The following is a 21,606-nucleotide window of genomic DNA, read 5'->3' as shown; positions in this document are numbered from 1 at the left end:
ACTGAAAAAAACATCAAATTGTGTGTATAGAAAGGGACCGTCCCTTTGCGCTCAAATTCTGAACGAAAAATCGGCTTTTTCTCCGGCCACAGATGTCTTTAAAAAGTAAGACTATTACCGATGAATAGCTGATAGGCTGTTTAGTTTACCCTGAAATTACCCAAATAAGTGAACGGTCCCTCAAATTGGCAAATTTATTACCTATCTCGTAGAGTGCAGAAGTCAAGATGCTTTTAACAAATGAAAAAGGAAAAAGATGACCTTTAACAACATTTAAAAAATACAGTAATCCAGTTTCATTGTAAGAGCAATAGCATTATACAAAATTAAACCACGAAAGAATACTGTGATATAATGATCTGTCATTTTGTAAATTACAGACACTAATATATATCATATATATATATAATAATATATATTATATTTATGCAGAGAGTCAAAATTAGAGATGGGCATCGGTAATTCAACGAACAAAAATGTTGAGAAAGAACAAAATATTTTGGGAATTATGAGGTTGCAAAGTCAAATCAGTAACAATACATCAAATATTATAATATATTTACCCCTGAAGTTTGGATTTGATTGATGAACTCAATATAAAGCTTGGGTTTCCAAATTCCAACGCAGGAATTTTTACTTGAACACATTTGCGAACCTTTTATTTCCGCGCAAATATACTCAACTTTGCGGAATTCCGATTGGAAACTTTAATTACAGCCGATATGGTGATTGGTCATCAGATTTTTGTGTCGTATCATTTTAACCCTATCCCAGCTTGACTATTTTTGTCTAAAAATGCATCCCCCCTATGCAATTGCCCTTTGTTTTGAGATAGGGTATTGGGATACATATCCTTAGTCCAACATGTTAAGGCCTGCTCATTAAAAAAGTAGATTTTTAACTTTATTGGTTAAGGTGCAAGGGAATATTTTAAAAAAAGGTTCAAAAAGTGCGTCGGAAAAATATTTGAAAAATAATTTTGACAAACATTAACATGTGACAATTGTTATTTTATCCACTTTTTAAGGGATTTTAAAATTTATAAATTTTAACTTTTTAGCTTAATTCAAAAAAAGTTTTCAAGCATTTCTGATTTTTTTAAACACCTACCCGCCGTATGACTTTCCTCCATGCACCCTACCCTATGCATAAAAAAAAAATTTGGCAAGATTTGTTCACAACTCTGACGTTGAAAAAGATGATAAGGTTAAACGTTCTAATGTTCTAATGTTCTGAGGTTGAACGTTTTTCAAGTTTTTTAGAAAAAAAGTCACAGATAGAGATAATAAGCCAAATAGACACATACGCAAAAATGTTTTAAATATTGCCTTTTCCTCTTCTTTATGTAGTTCACATAAAATAGTTTATATTTCTGATGTTTATTTAAATAAAAATATATTTTAGCATTAAAATCACATTTAAAATTTTATTACAGAAATAAAAATATTGTAACTATTTGTTTATTGGAAGCCATTTCAGAAATACTTTTTGTTTATATTTAGATTGCAATGTGAAGCTGCGGGTACATTTGTATAAATGTGTATGTACAGTAGGACCCATCAATCTATGGAATACGAAGACGACTCCTAGGCCCAAGTCTAAGTAATCCAATGAACACACAGGAATTGTGCAGTGTAAACAGAACCCATTTTACTGTCATATTTTTCAGCTAATGGTAAAAATATACATTAGGTTCTTAAAAGTCATCTTCCTATTACACAGTTATTTTTGAGTCCAACATATGCTGATCAGGACACTTTTCTCTTTTTAAAGATAAGTTGTTGATAAAATTCAATAAAATTTTGAACTTTTAGTTAACAGAATCTTGTCCAACATACAAACAATCTTACATCTCAAATATATAATATCATTTTACATACTCGAACAATAAAACAAAACAAAAACTCCATTTTTATAAAATAAAATAATTCTTTAATTCAATAAAACATTTTTGTGAAAATTAATTTTGTAATGTTTGTAATGTTGTTACATGTAGCAGCTATTCTGACTAAACAAAACTGAGTAAAAGTTGAATAAAAAAATAAGCTTTAAAATATATAAGAGCACGGCTTAACTAAAACATGGAAAGCTGTGACGTTTTTTGTGCTAAATGGTTTAATCAAACTTGGGCCAGATTTAATAATTAGCGCAACTTTGTTGAACCAGGAAATGGTGGCTAAACCACCTCTCTTTAACTTAAAGAGCACAAGAAAACTGGTTGAACCTGCGGTACGGGATTCAAATTATTCTCACTATTCATTAAATCTGGTCTCCACGATGTGCTTACATCTTGGAATTGTGTTTGTTTACATTTTGGAGTTCTGTTTACATTTTGGAGTTGTGTTTACATCTTGGACTCCTTTTCGTACTCCTGAGGGGTTAGGGTTGGGTATCCTCCGTAATGGTTCTGCTCTGGGTGCAAAATAGGTCGAAGCTCATCAAACAACTCCTGAAATCAAAGTTTAGTTGAATTTAGGAAAAATAAGTCTCAAGACAAAAAATAAGTCTCAAGACTAAAAATAAGTCTCAAGACTAAAAATAAGTCTCAAGACTAAAAGTCTCAAGACTAAAAATAAGTCTCAAGACTAAAAGTAAGTCTCAAGAAAAATAAGTCTCAAGACTAAAAATAAGTCTCAAGACTAAAAATAAGTCTCAAGACTGAAAAAAAGTCTCAAGACTAAAACTAAGTCTCAAGACTAAAAGTAAGTCTCAAGACTAAAATAAGTCTCAAGACTAAAAATAAGCCTCAAGAATAAAAATAAGTCTCAAGACTAAAATAAGTCTCAAGACTAAAAAAAGCCTCAAGACTAAAATAAGTCTCAAGACTAAAATTAAGTCTCAAGACAGAAAACAAGTCTTAAGACTAAAATTAAGTTTCAAGACAGAAAATAAGTCTCAAGACTAAAATAAGTCTCAAGACAAAAAAATAAGTCACAATTTATTTCAATGAATGTGACAATCCATAAAAGGACTGCCCGCTTATTTGATTCACAACAGAGCCTCAGGATATTGGAATGTTTTTTGAAAATGTAAAAGTTCTGTCAACTTGTTTGCTTATCTCTACAAAAATAAATCCGAAAAAAAGAACTACCAAATCTCCATCACTTTTGCTCGGTCAAAGATTTAAATGGTACCAATAAATTTATCCAATAAATCAAACGAGAATATGGAGAACGAAGAATAAAATGGAGATTTCCAAAACAATAGTTACAATTTAAAACTGTTCTGAAAAACGGGGGCGCGAAGCGGCCTGATGACCTTGTATTTTATAAATCATTAATATTATTCTTCTTAAATCTTCTTACCCGCATTGCAATTGGGGAGAGGTTTCGTGACAAGAGGAAAAGAATCCAATAATCTCCAACCTATATATAATAATATTTGTATGAAATTAGAATAGGTCGAATTGGGGAGAGGTTTCGTGACAAGAGGAAAAGAATCCAATACTCTCCAACCTATATATAATAATATTTGTATGAAATTAGAATAGGTCGAATTGGGGAGAGGTTTCGTGACAAGAGGAAAAGAAGCCAATACTCTCCAACCTATATATAATAATATTTGTATGAAATTAGAGTAAGTTGAAGGTGATTGTCACATATGTTATGATTAATAGTGATATCATGACTCATCACAATCTTAAATGTACTAGATTTTTTAATCTTTAACCTTTTTCAAACTAGTCTTCTAGAGTAAATATCTAAATTTGATATGCTAAAGGTTTGAGCTTGAGTGTCCAATATTTGTATAACGGCTCAGATAAGTACACTTTTTAAAAACAATTTTTTATTTCAAATGAGCGTAAAAATATTTCTTGGAAAATTTGAAGGAAAAAACTTATTTTTTTTGAGATCGGAACTGTTAAGTATAGTTGATATCAAACGATTAGTCTCAAAATTGCTTTTAAAGGAAATGATTTTTTACAAAAAAAAAAATTTATTCCTATATCTTTGCAACCTGATGATGTAAACCTATAATATTTCAAACTTATTAGATCTAACAAAATTAATAGTTTGAAATAACAAATGTCTCCGATACACGGATTAAAAAAAATTAAGTTTGTGGCAAGGACTCAAGGCTCTGCAGAACATGGAGATCAATGCTTGATCCTCAGATTAATAATACAAAAGTTCTGAGGCCGAATACAAAAAATTTTAAGGAATAATTTGAGCCGCTTCTCAAATTTTGAGACGCGACTCGAACATGGTCGGTTCCACTTTAAATTGTAAGTTGAAGGTGATTGTCACATATGTTATGATCAAAAGTGACATCATAACTCACAAGCTTAAATGTTCTAAATTTTCTGTATTTTTTAACCTTTTTCAAACTGGTCTGCTAGAGTAAAATCAAAGTTTTAGATGCTTAAGGTTTGAGCTTGAGTGTCCAATATTTGCCTAACGGCTCAGACTTTTGAAAAGCAATTTTTGATTTAAAATGAGCGCAATTAAAGGAAATTAGTTTTTGCAACCTGATGATGTAAACCTATGATATTCTAAAGTAATATTATTAGATCTAGCTTGAAATAACAAATGTCTACGACTTCGGGTTGCAAAGATACACGGATACAGTTGTAGCAAGAACTCATTTCCTTTAAGAATAAAGACTGGATTCCTAATTCATAGTTATCCATGTAGCGACATCAAAGAGAATTTAAATTAAACCGAAGGTCTGCAAAACATGGAGATCAATGCTTGATCCTTAGATTAATAATACAAAAGTTCTGAGGCCGAATAGGAATAATTTAAGCCGCGTCTCAAATTTTTAGAAATAATTTGAGCCGCTTCTCAAATTTTGAGACGCGACTCAAACATGGTCGGTTCCACTTTAAATTGTATTTAGTGTTTCGAGATTTGAGCCGGCGCGGTGATTAATTGAAAACGATTTTTGGCGGTTCAGCGACGCGAATTAAATTCATTAAATTCGGCCTCTAACTTCCGATAATATTTTACCCTATCTAGAAAGCTGTGGTTAGGACAGGACAACACCTTCTCCACAGTTTTACGGTCAACCTACAGAACAAATATATGTTAGTTCATACTTTCAAGGTACTCTTGTGAATCAGACATGTCAAAGTCACTGGAAATTACGTGTACAGTCCCTTTAAGAGCAAACAAGGTTGTGCAGAACTGATTTAACTTTTCTCGGATAAAGAATATATTTAAAAGTTTTCACCATATCGCTGAAACATTGGCACACAACAGCTTGAAGAAAAATTGAAACTTTAAAATATTTGTTTTCAACTTGAGTTTGAATATATATTCTGGTTGAGACATTTAAACATTGTTCAAGGAATTCTTCACAGTAAAAAGTTATTTCGAACAGGAAATAGTTTACTTTAGCTCTTTTTCCAAAATTTAGAAATTTACAAATGTGTTCCATTAAAACTAGCAAACAAATAGAGAGATCAACTTTTTGTTATCTTTACAAACTTCTTTAAGGAACCATAAATCCGATAAATATTTGAAGAGACAAATAAATGAAAAATATCAGAACTTTAAAAATGTGTTACTTTTTTTTGTAAAATTCCTCAAAAAATGTTTATCTTTTTTAAAACAATGATGCTTTTTGTACAAATATGAGGAGAAAATATAAAAATGAAAAATTCTAAAAAAAAAAAAAAACACATCCCGATTCTGACAAAGCTAAATAAACCAAAACCGGTCCAAATTATATTGTCTTGATAATTTTTCTTTTAATTTCAATCTTTGAATCTTGTGATTACGTTATGCACAATTTTTATTTTAATTCCTGAAACATTAGATTTAAAATTAAAGTTTTATGCAAGGAAAATGTTTTGATATTAAAAACCTTAAATTTAATTTCTCAACCTGGTATAATGTTGAGGTCATGAGGACTTGTGTTCTCAGTGCAGGAACAGCAATAATCAGCACTCTACCAAAATTTATTATTTTGTGAAAAAATTAAATATCAAAAACAAAAAAGACAAGAACTAAAGAACAAGCGCATGAACATCAACAGAGAAAAACGAACAATAGCAGAAAAAAAGAACAAGAGCAGAAAAAAAGAACAAGAGCAGAAAAAAAGAACAAGAGCAGAATAAAAAGAACAAGAGCAGAAGAAAAAGTACAAGAGCAAAAGAAAAAGAACAAGAGCAGAAAAAAAGAACAAGAGCAGAAAAAAAGAAAAGAGCAGAATAAAAAGAACAAGAGCAGAAACAAAAGTACAAGAGCAGAAAAAAAGAACAAGAGCAGAAAAAAAACAAGAGCAGAATAAAAAGAACAAGAGCAGAAGAAAAATTACAATAGCAGAAAAAAAAGAACAAGATCAGAAAATAAGAACAAGAGCAGAATAAAAAGAACAAGAGCAGAAGAAAAAGTACAAGAGCAGAAGAAAAAGAACAAGAGCAGAAAAAAACAAGAGCAGAATAAAAAGAACAAGAGCAGAAGAAAAAGTACAATAGCAGAAAAAAAAGAACAAGAACAGAATAAAAAGAACAAGAGCAGAAGAAAAAGTACAATAGCAGAAGAAAAAGTACAAGAGCAGAATAAAAAGAACAAGAGCAGAAGAAAAAGAACAAGAGCAGAAGAAAAAGTACAAGAGCAGAAGAAAAAGTACAAGAGCAGAAGAAAAAGAACAAGAGCAGAAGAAAAAGATCAAGAGCAGAAGAAAAAGAACAAGAGCAGAAGAAAAAGCACAAGAGAAGAAGAAAAAGTACAAGAGCAGAAGAAAAAGAACAAGAGCAAAAGAAAAACAACAGAAAAAGAAAAGAAGTAAAAAACGAAAATAAGTACAAGAACAAAAACAAATTAAAAACACAAGAACACTTCTTGAAAATTAGAACAAGAACAAAAACAAGGAGAAGAATAAAAAATCATTGCAAAAATACTTCTTAAAAGGAAGAAGAAAATAACAGAACAAGAACAAAAACAAAATCAATTCAAGAACAAGAACACTTGGAAATAAAAAGAAGAAAAACAAGAAGAAAAAAGGGGTTAAAGATGAATAACCTGTAGATCAAAGCACAAATAGTGAAGATAGCGACCCCGACAAACATAAACCACAAGAAAACATAAATCTAAATAACGTAAATTTAAAAACTGGTTTCTTTAAAAATTATTTCTCAGCTAAATTTTAAAATGAAACAAAATTATGCTCAAGAAAAAATAATTTAGAAAAAATAAAAAAAATCTCTTTTTCTTATATTTTATATAATTGACGTGTTTTATTTTGTATTATTGACATTTTTAATATGTATTTTATAATAAAAACAGAAAAGGCTGTTTTTAAAAATATGAAAATTATCTCGTGCCTTCGTAATCAATTAGAGTTTTTAGAGTACCATTGTGAACCATACATCTCTCTCTATTTAACGGAAAAGTTGAAAGTATGTCTACAGTTTTATTATTTTTTTTTATTGAAAACCTTTTTCTGCTTAAATGGAAATAAATATTTTCAGAAATCACCCCCGAGTACTGCAATGTACAGATTGACCTTGGAAAGTGGAGTACATGGCCTGTACAATTAGTAAAGGATTAGCGTACTTCATCACTCTATATACCATAACCTCGTTGATGAACTCTCATAAAATAATATTGTACTGTAGTTTGTAATGTAAAAACACGAAGTGATGTCCACAGACTAAGATTTGTTTACATACCTCCCATAATACTGCAGTACATATTATTTTATATAAGTTCCATGGGATGTACATTATTATAATGATTGTTTGAATCTTGCCAACAAAATTGACCCCTTCTAATACTTTTAATAAAAAAATTATGTGAAAGTAATAAATCATAAGTTTTCCCAACTAGTCACCAACCTGATCTAATCTAAAAACTATTTTACGAGACCGGGGCATTGGAGGAATTCTAAGTTGATTCATTGATAACTTAATCACTATAGGGCTTCAGAGGATTAAAATCTTTCTAGTTTAGAGAATTTTTAGCTCGGTGCTTAACGGATTTAAATATTTCTAACTTTGGGGGCCTTGAAGGATAATACATTTTTCCCGCTCAGGGCCTTGGAGGATTCTTTATAACTCACAAGACATTATGTTCTGAATGGAGAAATTAAAATGGGGGCATCGTATTTTCTTATTTTTTTTCGGGATTAAAGTTGATAAATCCATGAAGATAAATTTCACAATGGAAAAATAAATTTGAGCTTTTAAATGTTTTATAAAAACTTTCCTTTCAAATTTGCATAAAAAGGTTTCAACTTAAAAAGGGTTTAAAAGTAATTTTTTCAAATAATGAGATAATAGTTTTGCTATCACAATCTTGATAGTTTTCTAAAATATATCCTGATTTGGGAATAAAATAGCAAAGAAAGCTTTAAATTTATTTGTTAGTTTTATTTCATTATTTTCCGATCTTTCTAAATTTATCCTTTTATCTTTTCAACCTGATATCAAAGAATTATGGTATTCACGGTCGGGTTGCAAAAATAAAGTGATAACCAGGAAACCATTGGAAGACGACATTATAATAATAATGAAGTGCATTTTATGTTGTTCAAAGCAAATAATTTTATCAGACGCTTATTAAGTTATGAGTTTAGTAAAAATGGGGCTGTTTGCACTGCACGCTTGCTGTGTCTCATGTTCATTGGAATTTTTTAAGTTAAAGCTTGATGCTAAAAGTCGTCTTCCTCAGAGTTTTCTGGTTAGCCCTGGATTAGAAAATTAAAGTTTTGAACGAGCGTTCAGTTTCTTGGAAGATGTTTGTTTAAAACGATCTAATTGTCTCTAAAAGGATTAAAATGAGTGGAATTTTCGAAAAAAAGGTAAAATATGCCAAAAAAATGAAATTTCCCCCCAAAAAAATTTTCGCGTTTTCTGGTCATTTCGCGAAACAAATTAACGCTGTATAACCCTATTCCGAACTAACCTTCTCATTGATAACATTAAGCGCCAGAATGCACAATCCATCCCTGCTTTCAATAGTACCAGAGCTTCCATACTTGAAGAAAGTACATTTCGTCACCTGCAAACAAGAACAATAATATTAGTGTATGGCCCAGGGTTACTCCCGCCGTTTATCCGCGCTTGGATGTAAGTTACGATTTTAGCCATTTTTCTATATACAAGTGGACCCACTCAGCTTAGAATCTCAAAACCAAGCTAAGAACATTCCCGTTTATAGACTCCCGAGTTCCCCAACTTAAATTTGAGGCAAATCGGTCAAGGGGTTCCTGAGTTCGGACATCCAAACTAGGTAGAGATTAAAACTTTATTTATTAGGATACTTTGCTTCTCTCACACCGGACTAATCAGGGCATTCGGTTTCTTCTATTTGAATTCACGTATTGCTCTATAATTCAACAATTTTACAACAACAAAGTTGTCTTTAAATACTTTTTTTGCATCATGCCGATATAAAAGTATAAAAGAAAAAAATTACGTTTAATTGGTCAAATTGTGTTTGAAAGTTCTAATTCTCTGGAATTACGGCCGAGAGCCCTCAAATCTGCGTGCTCTGTTTGATTGGGTGTCGTGTGTGTTTGTTTGTATCCAATTTGAACGTAAAAACGGCAGAACCGATCGAAACCAAATTTTGTTTGCCAACTCTGACCCCAGGAAAGGTTTATAGGTTGAAAAAAAAAATGCACCAATATAAACCAAAAAATCTGTTTACGAATACGTTGAAAAATATCAACTTGAAGAGCAATAGAATTTACATAATTCATAAATAAATTAGACAAATCTAAAAAGTGTTTTTGAACAGAAAAAAAACGAAAATTCAAAATTAAATCAAAAAAATATTTTACTCTTCAAAAAGAAATTTCTAGAATTTAACGAAAATTAAATATTCTAAAATCTAAATAAATCTGAATAAATAAATTTCTGCAGAATTGCTACTGCCTTTTAAACTGCTGTATCAGATACGGAGCAAATCAGATACAGGGTTATGCACAAAACATAAATCAAATACAGGGTTATACACAAAACATAAATCAGATACAGGGTTATGTACAAAACTTAAATCAAATACAGCGTTATGCACAAAACATAAATCAAATTCAGGGTTATACACAAAACATAAAACTTTAGATTTAAAAATCATTTTATTTCTTAAATTAGTTCCATGCAGCTTCTTCATTAATCTTCAAAGTATTTTTAAGCGCAAAACATTTCTAAATTATGAACCACCATTTTTATGAATCATTTACTATTTGAATTAACGTAAAGTTTAGTTTTTAAAACCCTTTAAACTAAAACTTCAAAATCATTTACAACTAGACAAAAGGCAAATATTTATCTCCAGAAAGTGTGTTTTGTCCAAATGTAGCACTGCATAATAACACTTTTTAAAAACTTAAAGAAATTAGTCACCATATTTTCCTTTGCCCGAAAGTACAGTGATAACCAGAAAACTATGGAATAGGAAGACGACATTATAGCAATACTGCAGTGTATTTGATGGTGTTACTGAGCAAATAGTTTTACCGAACACTTATAAAATCAATTATTTTGTGAAATGGGTCTGTTTACACTGCACAATTGCTGTGGTTCATGGTCATTGAACTTTTCAAAGTTAAAACTTGATTCTCAAAGTCGTCTTAATATTCCAGAGTTTTCTGCTTATCACTGTACATAAAAAGATCACTTAGTTTCTTTAAATTCGAAATAATAAAATCAACAATTAAATCCACCAAAACAATTTCATGAACATGAGGCAGAAACTATTAAACAGGGTGTCCCAATAAACATGGGAATTCAGTGACGAATTCGATATCGTCTTTTTAAATAATTCTTTGATTTAGTATAGTGATACCTACTGAGAAAGCTGTAATTCGTAAGATTTTTGTGTGCTATGTTTACAATTTCTTTGTTTATGTTTTGACTGCATAAGGGTTTACTTGGTAAAACAGGAAAATTGCAGTATACAAACAGAGTAAACTTGTCCGTCTTCACTGTTCATCTTGCGGAGACATTATAGGCACATCTTTACAGTCTTTTACCCTTTTCATAAAATAAACTCTATCAGACATAATAATATTATGGCATTTGAAATTAGGTATTACAGTGCTAATCCATAGCAAAGACGATATCGAATTCGTCACTGAATTCCCATGTTTTTTGGGACACCCTGTATAACAAAAGTGTCACTTACTTTTGGGAAGACGACATTCATAGGATCCGGTCTATCTTCAGGGTTCATATTGTTCAGAGTAAACACATCCCAACCATAGGTTGTGAAACTGTATCCCAGAAATCTAAACAAGGAACTCATTACTGGTCTCAAACTCTATATTTTATATTTTCGACCTAATGTCGGCATAACTCGCAAAACCATTTGATTTTCAAAATACAAAATTTGATACAGGGTTACCCACAAAGGATTAAATGTAATGACGTCCTAAAATTCTTTAGTTAGGAAAAGCTTAAATTTGTTCCAATATGATGAAAAGGTTGAATTTGTTCCAATATGATGAATAAAGTTCTAGGATGATAATTTTAATGATGTTTTAAAAGAAAAAAACGATTTTGCAGATTCATGGAATCATTAATGTAAAAAAAAGTCTCATCCATTCTGGATATCTCTGCACCTGGAGAATACTCAAAATTGGAAATATCAGGCTTTTAAAATCTCCACTTGTGTTGCAGATATTAGAAAATTAAAGTTTGAGGCGAATAATCATCCAGGCAAAATTTTGAAAATACTGTCAAGGATAACAAACTGTCTGAGAATCATGACAGTCTTAACAGTGTCCTATTTTAACAACTTTTTACGTTCTTATATTTTTTAATTCATTCATTTTTCAAAACTTTCAAATTTTTGAAGAAATGAAATCCAGAGTTAGCTTCACTTTTACTCTGTCATTTATATTTAGTTTACAAATCGAATTCGGGTTCAAATTCGACATTTTGTGTGTCTCGGGACCCCTTGTCTGTAGGGACCCCTTGTCTATAGAGACCCCTTGTCTATAGGGACCCCTTGTCTATTTCTATAGAGACCCCTTGTCTATAGGGACCCCTTGTCTAGAGACCCCTAGTCGCTTACAGTAAATTTGTTAGATTTATATCTACAATCAAANTTTTTAGAAGTAATTGGCAAAATTCTCAACGATTTTTGCTTGAGAGCGTGAGACCATTAAATCGCAGTGCCTTGTCTATAGAGACCCCTTGTCTAGAGACCCCTTGTCTATAGACTTCCTTGTTTATAGTGACCCCCTGTTTTGTGTCCCCTTCTCTAGACACTCCTAGTCTAGAGACCCTTTCTCTAGAGACCCCTTGTCTATAGGGACCCCTTGTCTATAGGGACACCTTGTCTATAGAGACCCCTTGTCTATAGGGACCCCTTGTCTATAGAGACCCCTTGTCTATAGGGTCCCCTTGTCTATAGAGACCCCTTGTCTATAGGGACCCCTTGTCTAGAGACCCCTTGTCGCTTACAGTAAATTTGTTAGATTTATATCTACAATCAAATTACTTTTCAGACTTAGTACTTAACATTTATTTGAGATAAATTTAGTTTAATATCCCATGGGTTAGCAATTACCGAAGAGTTTGATGGTGGGGGGGATTTTCAAGGGGTATAAAAATATTTACTGACCTGTCAGTGATGTAAACTTGAGCTATCACATTCACCAGGCAAAATAACTGAAATATTAAATTATTATTAATAATTAAGTATATTAGATTAAAATAAAAGAACCATCTTTATGAAGACCATCTTTATCTTAAGCGAATTATTACAAGAAAGAGTGAAAATCAATTCACCATTAAAAATTTACTGAATGGTTTTACGAGTGCTTATTTTTAAGATCAACAATTCAGCTTTTTACTTCTAAATTATATACTATACAAGTGTTGTCCCAGGAGTCCCATGGCTTCTTTAAGATGTATATTTTACATATATAAAGTGATGTCCTAGGGTATCAAATATATTTTATAAATATAGGGTTACCCACAAAGAATGCGACTTAGATGACGACCTTTAACTCTGTTAAACTAACTATTTAAAGGTTATTTCTTAAACATAGTCTTCTAACAATATATTATATGATTTGGCAAAAAATAAATCAACTGTACAGCTGAAGAGATCCATTAATGTATAAAAGAAGCCTAACTAAATTCTGTACAGTCCTCATTCTTTGTGGTTATCCATGTATATATTAGCCTTATAATATCTCAGAGGAATAGAAATATAAAGATTTCAGTTCTCAACCTAAACTCTTTCTTGTTTTTATAGAACTGAAATAGAAAAAAAGATTAAATAAAACAAAATTTTGCGGGATTAAGGGGAGTGTTCGCGAAAATATAAGGCTTACGGCAAAAAATGATCGCTTTTGATCGCTAATAATCTTACATCTAAGGAGAAAATTGTTAAAACGACTCATACTGAAGAACGTAGCGTCCATAAAATTCAGAAAATTGCAATATACGACTCGGATCGTAAAATAATCAATTTAATTTCAAACAAATCATCCATATATTACAACCTAAAATTATCTAAAAGTTGCAATCTCTCAAGCAAAAATCTTTTAGCATTTTGCCAATTACTCCCTTTTTATTTAAGCTAAAAACAAGTGCTTTATACATAGATTACAGGAAGATCTAGAACAAGTGTGGTAAAAGCAAAGGCCACTGCGTTCGTTCCAGTCTTTATATTTGATGCAATTTTTAATATCATTTAGGATTTACGAAGTGAATTCAATTGATCCTTTATTTAATGAAGGGATTACGGCAAACACTAAAAAATTCCGTCTCTTCTTTATAAATTTAAATCTCTTATTTATAAAGTTCAATCTATGAATCCAACCTTGTTAGATATAAAGTTAACAAATTAAGGTATATTATAGTAAATATATATATAATATTTTTAACTTTGTTTAGCTTAAATAATATTCATTTTAGATGTTTAAATATATCATTTACTCTGAGACAAATTAGAATCAATGGAAATAACAAATTGAAGAAAAGTTGATAAATCTAGAGAATTGAGATCTAAAAAGGAACAGTTGATATAAATGATAGAAACCATTTGTCAATCTTTCCACAATTCATCCATCCGAGCACATGCTACAAAACTGGATTTTCTATTTTTCATCCCTGTGGAACAGGACTTGTCTTCCCTAGGAAATAGGAATTTTCGTCCCTTGGGAATAGGACTTGTCGTCCTTACGGAACAGGACTGTTTGTTGCTAGGTAATAGGACTTGTCGGCCCTAGGGAATAAGACTTTTTTTCCTGCGGAATAGGACTTTTCGTCCCTGGGATAAAGGACTTTTCGTCCCAAGAGAACAGGACTTTCATCCATGGGGAATAAGACTTTTCGTCCCCACGGAATAGGACTTTTCGTTCCTACGGAATAGGACTTTTTGTCCCTACGGAATAAGACTTTTCGTCGCTAGGGAATAGGAAAAATAACTTGAAATGTCAACAATAATTTAGTTAATGAACAAGAATTATAAATTTTCAACAAAAATTTAATTAATTTTTGATAAGGATTTTATAACATTTATTGATTCGAGCTCAATGTGCAGTTGCACAGTAGCACAGAGCCCGAAATTTAAAAGAGTATCGTAGAACGAAACTCCCGAGTTTCCTTGTTGGGGTCTTAAATTTGTGTAGATTTTGATTTAAGTGATTCGAAAAAATGTAGAATTTGAAGAAACTAAATAAAATTATATTTTTTAACAAAAATGTTGATATCAACAAAACTGCCTAACCCCATATGTGAAACCCGGGTTCCAAAACTGGGTTTCATGACGATAACCTGTCTTAGGTTTTGGGCTCAGTAGTACAGTGTACAGTAGTACAGTAGTACAGTGTACAGTAGTACAGTAGTACAGTGTACAAGTAGTACAGTAGTACAGTGTACAGGTAGTAAAGTAGTACAGTGTACAGTAATACAGTGTACAGTAGTACAGTAGTACTGTAGTACAGTGTACAGTAGTACAGTGTACAGTAGTACAGTGTACAGTAGTACAGTGTACAGTAGTACAGTAGTACAGTGTACAGTAGTGTAGTACAGTAAGTAGTACAGTGTACAGTAGTGCAGTAGTACAGTGTGCAGAAGTACACTGAAAGTTTAGTTTAGGCTATTGACAGCATCCGTAAGACAAAAATAGACGGGGTGCAGGGTGTTTAATTTTAAGATAAAATGGGTATCCATGGATTTCCTTAAAAAATTTCAGCCCATTCGGTCCAGCCGTTTGGCATTACTAATTACTATTCATTTATTAAACTTTAAAATTTACTAAGTATTCGCCCTGAATTCTGGGAATCACTAATCCCTGCTCGTATTCTGCTTTGTCTGCTTTCGTCAATTTAGCAACAATGTCCATTTATTCTATTATTTTGTAATTATGTTTTATTAATATGATGTTGGAGTGAGACACCATGTACTTTGACACTTGATGAAAATAAGGATAAATTATGTATAACTTACAATATACATTGGATCTACTAGATCCCCCACCAGCATCTTTACTATTCCTCCCTCAGAGTGTTTCCAGATCATTCGGGGAATATGGAAACAGAGAGCCTAAAATAATTACTCATTAAAAGGAGTGTTCGTGAAAATTTTCTTTTTGCTTCTATAAAGAAATTGCGAGATTGAAGTTTGCAGCAGTTTCTTCGGTCCCTTCTTCTGGAGCTAACTGTTCCATCGGTTCGGAGGGATGGTAATACACACTCAGGATACTGATTGCTCCATTGGAGTGATAGTAGTACACACTAATGATACTGATTACTCCATCGGAGGGATTGTAATTAAAACTCAGGGCACTAATTACTCTACTGGAGGGATGGTAATTAACACTCAGGGCACTAATTACTCCATTGCAGGGATGGTAAATAACACTCAGGGCTCTAATTACTCCTATTGAGGGATGGTAATTAACACTCAGGACACTAATTACTCTATTTGAGGTATGGTAATTAACACTCTGGGCACTAATTACTCCATTGCAGGGATGGTAAATAACACTCAGGGCTCTAATTACTCCAATTGAGGGATGGTAATTAACACTCAGGACACTAACTACTCCATTATAGGGATGGTAATCAACACTCAGGGCACTGATTACTCCATTGGAAGGATGGTAACTGCTCTTAGAGCACTTTTTAACATTTTTTTAAAATTTATTTTTTTAATTTTTGTAAAATAAAATTGTACTAGGCATAGTCGATAATTTCCAAATTGGTCCCCAAAATATATTGAAGAATTTTGGAACTTTATAACTAGAACTCAATCTACAGAGCTACCCACAAAGTATGATACAATTAAAAGACGACTGGACGGAATTTATTCAATCTCTTCTCTTACATTTACGGTTCCCTGACTACAGCTTGTCTTTTTCTCAATTAGTTTCATAAAGTTTCAGGTCATTATTAGAGATTCATCCTTTTTGGCCCTGGGTAGCAATGTACTTTTTATTTATTCCTGATCATTTTCCTATTCCAGGTTACTATGGGGACCATTGTATTTTTATAATATATAAGATATAGATTTATAATTTTGAGACCATTGTATTGTATATTTTTTTAAATATAAAGAATTGATCAACAACTATTTAAAAATGTGTCATATTGGATTTTTTTTAACTTTCTGGTTAGTCCCGAAAAGCGTAAGTTAGAGCTTTAAACGATCTAACATGATGTTGTACACCCTGAATCTTAAAAGAGATATATTTATACCTGGAGGAATAGAACGAAGACGACCCATTGATAGTATTTGTGGTAAACCACCTCCTCTCCTTCCTGCAATTCAGATTAGATTCAAATTTAAAATTCGCTTGTTAGTCTTTCTTTAACCCTATCACAATTGGGGGGGGGGGGGGGGGGGGTTTCTACCCCCCGTGTTTTTTCAAAATAGCTAAATAGCTTAAAAACGAATTACATTAGAACGCTTGAATTTCTTCACTTTTTTAGCATCTTAGTTGTGAAAAAATTTTGCCATTTCTTTTATGTGGTAAGGTGGAGGACTGTCAATCGGCGGGTCGGGCGAACCCCCCGGCCCCCCTCCCTCTCCATATATTAGACAAAAAATACGCAACCAGGATAGTTTTAAAGGGACTTTAATGATTTCTTTCAAGTTCACCTTGAAATGAAAAAATGGAAAATTCAAAACGGTTCCGTTGTAAATGAACTGAAGTAATAAGAGTATCTTTAAGTTATGTTACGCCGAGAGCATTTGTTTTGTTATTTATATTTTAAATACTTTGCTTTTGTAATTTCTCTGTTGTATCCTTTAAACTTTATAATAGTTGGTGGAGTAAAGTTTGAGATGTGATAAACTTGGAATGCTTTAGAACTTAAGTTTGAGACAGGTTTATTTATGGTTTTAGGACTGAGTCTTGTTTTTTAAGAACGATAATTTTGTTGAGTGATTTTTTACAAAAACAATAGTTTTGTCTTTATTTCACAAAAACGAACGTTTTTTCGTTTTTTATTCTATTTTAATAAAAACGATTATTTTGTCATTCTGTTTAGTCATTTCTATTTATAATTTTGTGTTTGCCTTTAACGAAAAGCAAAAAACATAAATTTTCATAAATTCATATTTTGTCACCTCATTTTCATAAGTTCATATTTTTCCATAGATTCATATTTTGTCACCTCATTTTCATAAATTCATATTTTGTCACCTCATTTTCATAAAATCATATTTTGTCACCTCATTTTCATAAATTCATATTTTGTCACCTCATTTTCATAATTTCATATTTTGTCAACTCATATTCATAAATTCATATTTTGTCACCTCATTCTCATAAATTCATATTTGGTCAACTCATTCTCATAAATTCATATTTGGTCACCTCATTTTCATAAATTCATATTTTGTCACCTCATTTTCATAAATTCATATTTTGTCAACTCATATTCATAAATTCATATTTTGTCAACTCATTTTCAATGTTTTTTGTTATTTTATAAAAACTGTGATAAAATTTAAAAAGTGTGAGTCGACCCCCATCTCTCATACTAATAAATGTATGCGTATATAAGGGAGCTGAGTAGTTATATATTCTATTGTTATTTCAACTTGAAAGGAAAATTAAATTGGCTTCATCTAAGATATTTTCAAAACTTGCTTTTTATGGTCACGTCTCAATTTGTTAGTAAGTAAACTGGGTGTCACGGACAAAAAGTAAAAAAAAATAATTAAAAGTTAAAAATTTACATTCTGAAAGAGGTCTTGCACTGAACAATTTTTAATCCGAAGCCTTGCTTTTATAGCCATAAAAGATGGGACCAAATGAATTGAGGCTTTGCCACAAACTATGCACGGGTAGCCGTAGTACATTTGAATTTCCGAGCCGGGTCAACCTTTCTGGTCCCAGTTTGTACTGTATCGCCCGGACATTGGGTAAATAAAGCAGACACTCAAGAGGACTAGCCGGTGCAACAAGGTTGACGCGGTCAGACTTTAGGTTAAATTTACTTTTACTAAAGGGTCAGAGGTGCGTGTATGATTTTCTAATCCCTATATTATTGCAACCCAATGTCGTAGACCTTAGATATTTCAAAATATGAATTCTGTTGGATCAGATAATCTAAGTTTCAAATATAAAGATCAAAAAATTTGAGTTTGTGGAAAGGGCTCTATTATTTTGTAACTTTAAAATGCATAAAAAGACTTCCAGTGAAAAAAAATTGAACTTTTCGAATTCTAGGTAGAATGGAATTACAATAAGATACCAGCGAGTAGAATCCATCATTTACACCATGGTATAACAGAACAGTGTGACACATATATACAGGAGAATAGGGAGCAACGAAGGCCTGGGCTTGGGACACACCTTTACTTTCAACATTATAGAAAATAAAATTTTATTCAGAGTCACCAGTTCGGCTGTGCAATCTCTGCATCTTTTTAACGCCTTCATATGTTATAATTGTATTGAAAAGTGAATATCAATTCTTTAAAACCTTGAGAAAAAAAAACGTTTAAACCAAATAAACTTTGATTTTAAGCAGACAGCAATAAACCAAGGGGTGAAATATCAAAATATTTAAAAATATTGAGAAAAGAATAAAGGAGAAGAGTTCAAACAAATATCAGATTGGGGAGGAGGGGGGCGGGGTGAAAATAAAGATAGTCAATAGAGCAATAAAGAGAAGAATAAATGCTGGAGTAAAGTAAACACCAGGATATAGGGAGGATGTTCAAACATATTTCAGATGGTACAGGGAGGTGGGTGGGGTGAGAGGGGTGTCCTTGGAAACTAAAACCTATATACTTCCAGTTCAACTGAATTACATTGCACAATTTTATTTTAGATTTTCTTATTTATTTTGTAAAATAAGAAGTTTGGAAAACCTTTGATCAAATAAACTTAATATAGCTCAAACGAAACAACGTTTCTGCAATAAATGAAATTCTCTATTCACAAGGAACCATATAAACGAGAATAATTGTGTTCTAGAATAAGAAAAAAATTCAAATTTTTAAAATCACATCATGCATGCGGCATTTTTTACAGTGAAAACTATAAAATTCTGGAATAGGAAGACGACTTTTAGACCCAAGTTTTGACTCAAAATGGTCAAATGAACGATACATTAATTGTGATTTATTTAATAAGTTACTAGTAAACTATTTTCTTTATAACTGAGTATGTTCCATAGTAATCTCTCTCTGTTTTTCAAATAAAAACATGTTGAATTGATTGATGGATAGTTGTATAAAAGTGAATCTAATTGTTTGCCTGAGGTGGGGCTATCCCTGGATGGGGATTTATTTCCCCAATAGCAGCAGGATTTCCCTCTCCATACTCCTCAGATCCTTTCCCCCATCTAGGGAAATATAATAGATGTATATAATCATGTTCTAAACAAGAGAAATGAGAACTTTTAAACAAGAAATTTAGATAATCTTATCTATAAATACTCAAGCAAGTTAATTTTATGTTAAACTTAGAATTCTAGTTACAAATATACAAGGTGTTCTATAATAAGGATTTTGAAGCCTTTTCATTTACGAAAGCTCTCGAATTGATGTCCTCTTATCGATCAATTTTAACTTTCAATATCACACAATAATATTGTACACTGCAGGCCTATAGTATAGGACATTGAAATGCAAAAAAAGTCTCCAAAAATCCCAATCATTTTTTAGACATTCTGAAGCCGAATTCAAAGAATTTGAGCCGCCTCTTAAATTTGAGACGCAGCTCAAACATCTAGTTAAATCCACTTTAAATTGTATAAAGCACTCAATTAGAACCGGTTTTAGGCGGTTTAACGACGCGGTTTTAAATTCTTTAAATTCGGCCTCTGTAAACATTGAATTAAATAGTTGAATAAATTGTACCTAGATGGCACTGAAAACGTAGCATGTATCCAGCAGTACAGATCCATTGTACCACTAGGCACACCATCTACTATACAGTTGATAGGGTCTCCTATGTACTGGCGAGCTGACACCTAAACAAATGTACTTTAAATGGACTGGAAGCAGGGGCTTATTCAGGAATTTCTCCAAGGGGGGGCTTACATTGTTTTCTTCCCACGGGGGGGCTCAGCACCCGTTGGGGTCTAAAAAACCCTGATTTCACTCCTCCAGGGGGGGGAGCTTAGCTCCCATAACCTCCCATCCCCTAAATACGCCTTTAACTGGAAGTGTAGACGTAAATTCATAAATCTTTTTAAAGTACAAAAAACACCATTTTCAAAATTTTTGATCAGATAATAATAATTCAATTCAGTTTCAATTTAGATAAATATTAAACTGCATAGTGTGCACTGTGAGTTGCACACCATACATTTAGAAATTAGACCAATCTCATCTTTTTGCTTTTTTAAAACTAAATATTTCTAAAATTACGTTTTGAAAGTCTTGATATTAAAAACTTAGAAGACGAATTGAATAGATAAAAAAATAAAAAGAATACTTTTGGTCCAGATTCTTGCTACATATTTATTTGCAACTATAGGCTTTTAAAGCACTTCCCGCCCATCTTCTTTTTCAACTTTTAATTGTGGCTTTATCTGTGAGCATCCTCCTTTTGTACAGTAAAAAAAATGTTGTTAAAAATTTGAGGATTTCATAATATTTTTTCGCGCATTTTCAAAATTTTACAAAATAAAATAATTTAAGATAAAAATATTTTAAGATTACATATTTAAAGTCTGATTGGCCATACACCTTCCCAGGGGCCACGTGAGGTCCTACACTAAATTTGGGCCTGATCGGTTCAGCCGTTTTGACGTTTATTGGATACAAACAAACAGACAAACACCCAAACAGACACCCAGACAAGTAAAATTTATATATAAATGTATACTAAATTTTCCAAAATAATAACTCACCAACGCCATGCATCCTAGGAGGAAGGAAAAGCAGACCCTGTAGTGTATTTTAAATGTCAGATTATCTGTATTTGCAGAGTCACTCTTGAAGAGATAACTCTTCACGAAGTCCACAACATCCATCCTCTCTGAAAATTAAAAAAGAAAATGTTTAGAAAACATTCATTCAATATTTCGGTGAGTTGTTCCATTGCTCCCTATAAACAAGAAACTTGATATCTATTTCATTTAAATGTGACTTGTGGATTTCTACACTACAAAGAAAGTAAATCTAAATTTTCTAATTTTCCTGAATTTTCAAATAGTTTTTTTTATTTTACAGTTATCTGAATCTCGCATTAAATGAATGAATCATCAGAGAAATTTAAATTTTTA

At 31.8% G+C, this 21,606-nt stretch overlaps 1 protein-coding gene across 1 annotated transcript; it reads right to left on the bottom strand.

The window, feature by feature from the left end:
- Nucleotides 1-1,406: 1,406 nt before the first annotated feature.
- On the bottom strand, nucleotides 1,407-21,356 carry LOC111715176 (innexin inx2). The gene is made up of 14 exons (XM_023490455.1): nucleotides 21,232-21,356; nucleotides 20,234-20,346; nucleotides 19,629-19,716; nucleotides 16,612-16,674; nucleotides 15,356-15,457; nucleotides 13,137-13,162; nucleotides 12,522-12,626; nucleotides 11,079-11,181; nucleotides 8,853-8,948; nucleotides 6,969-7,036; nucleotides 5,829-5,892; nucleotides 4,950-5,009; nucleotides 3,306-3,365; nucleotides 1,407-2,449 (listed from the first exon to the last, which is right to left on the bottom strand). Exons 1-14 carry the CDS (start codon nucleotides 21,352-21,354, stop codon nucleotides 2,345-2,347), a joined length of 1,176 nt encoding a protein of 391 aa, XP_023346223.1. The 5' UTR covers nucleotides 21,355-21,356; the 3' UTR covers nucleotides 1,407-2,344.
- Between the last annotated feature and the right edge of the window lie 250 nt (nucleotides 21,357-21,606).

The sequence above is a fragment of the Eurytemora carolleeae genome, unplaced genomic scaffold (genome assembly GCF_000591075.1).
Source record: "Eurytemora carolleeae unplaced genomic scaffold, Eaff_2.0 scaffold1635, whole genome shotgun sequence".
Taxonomy (NCBI): Eukaryota; Metazoa; Arthropoda; class Copepoda; order Calanoida; family Temoridae; genus Eurytemora; species Eurytemora carolleeae.
This window is presented reverse-complemented; position numbering and strand designations above follow the sequence as displayed.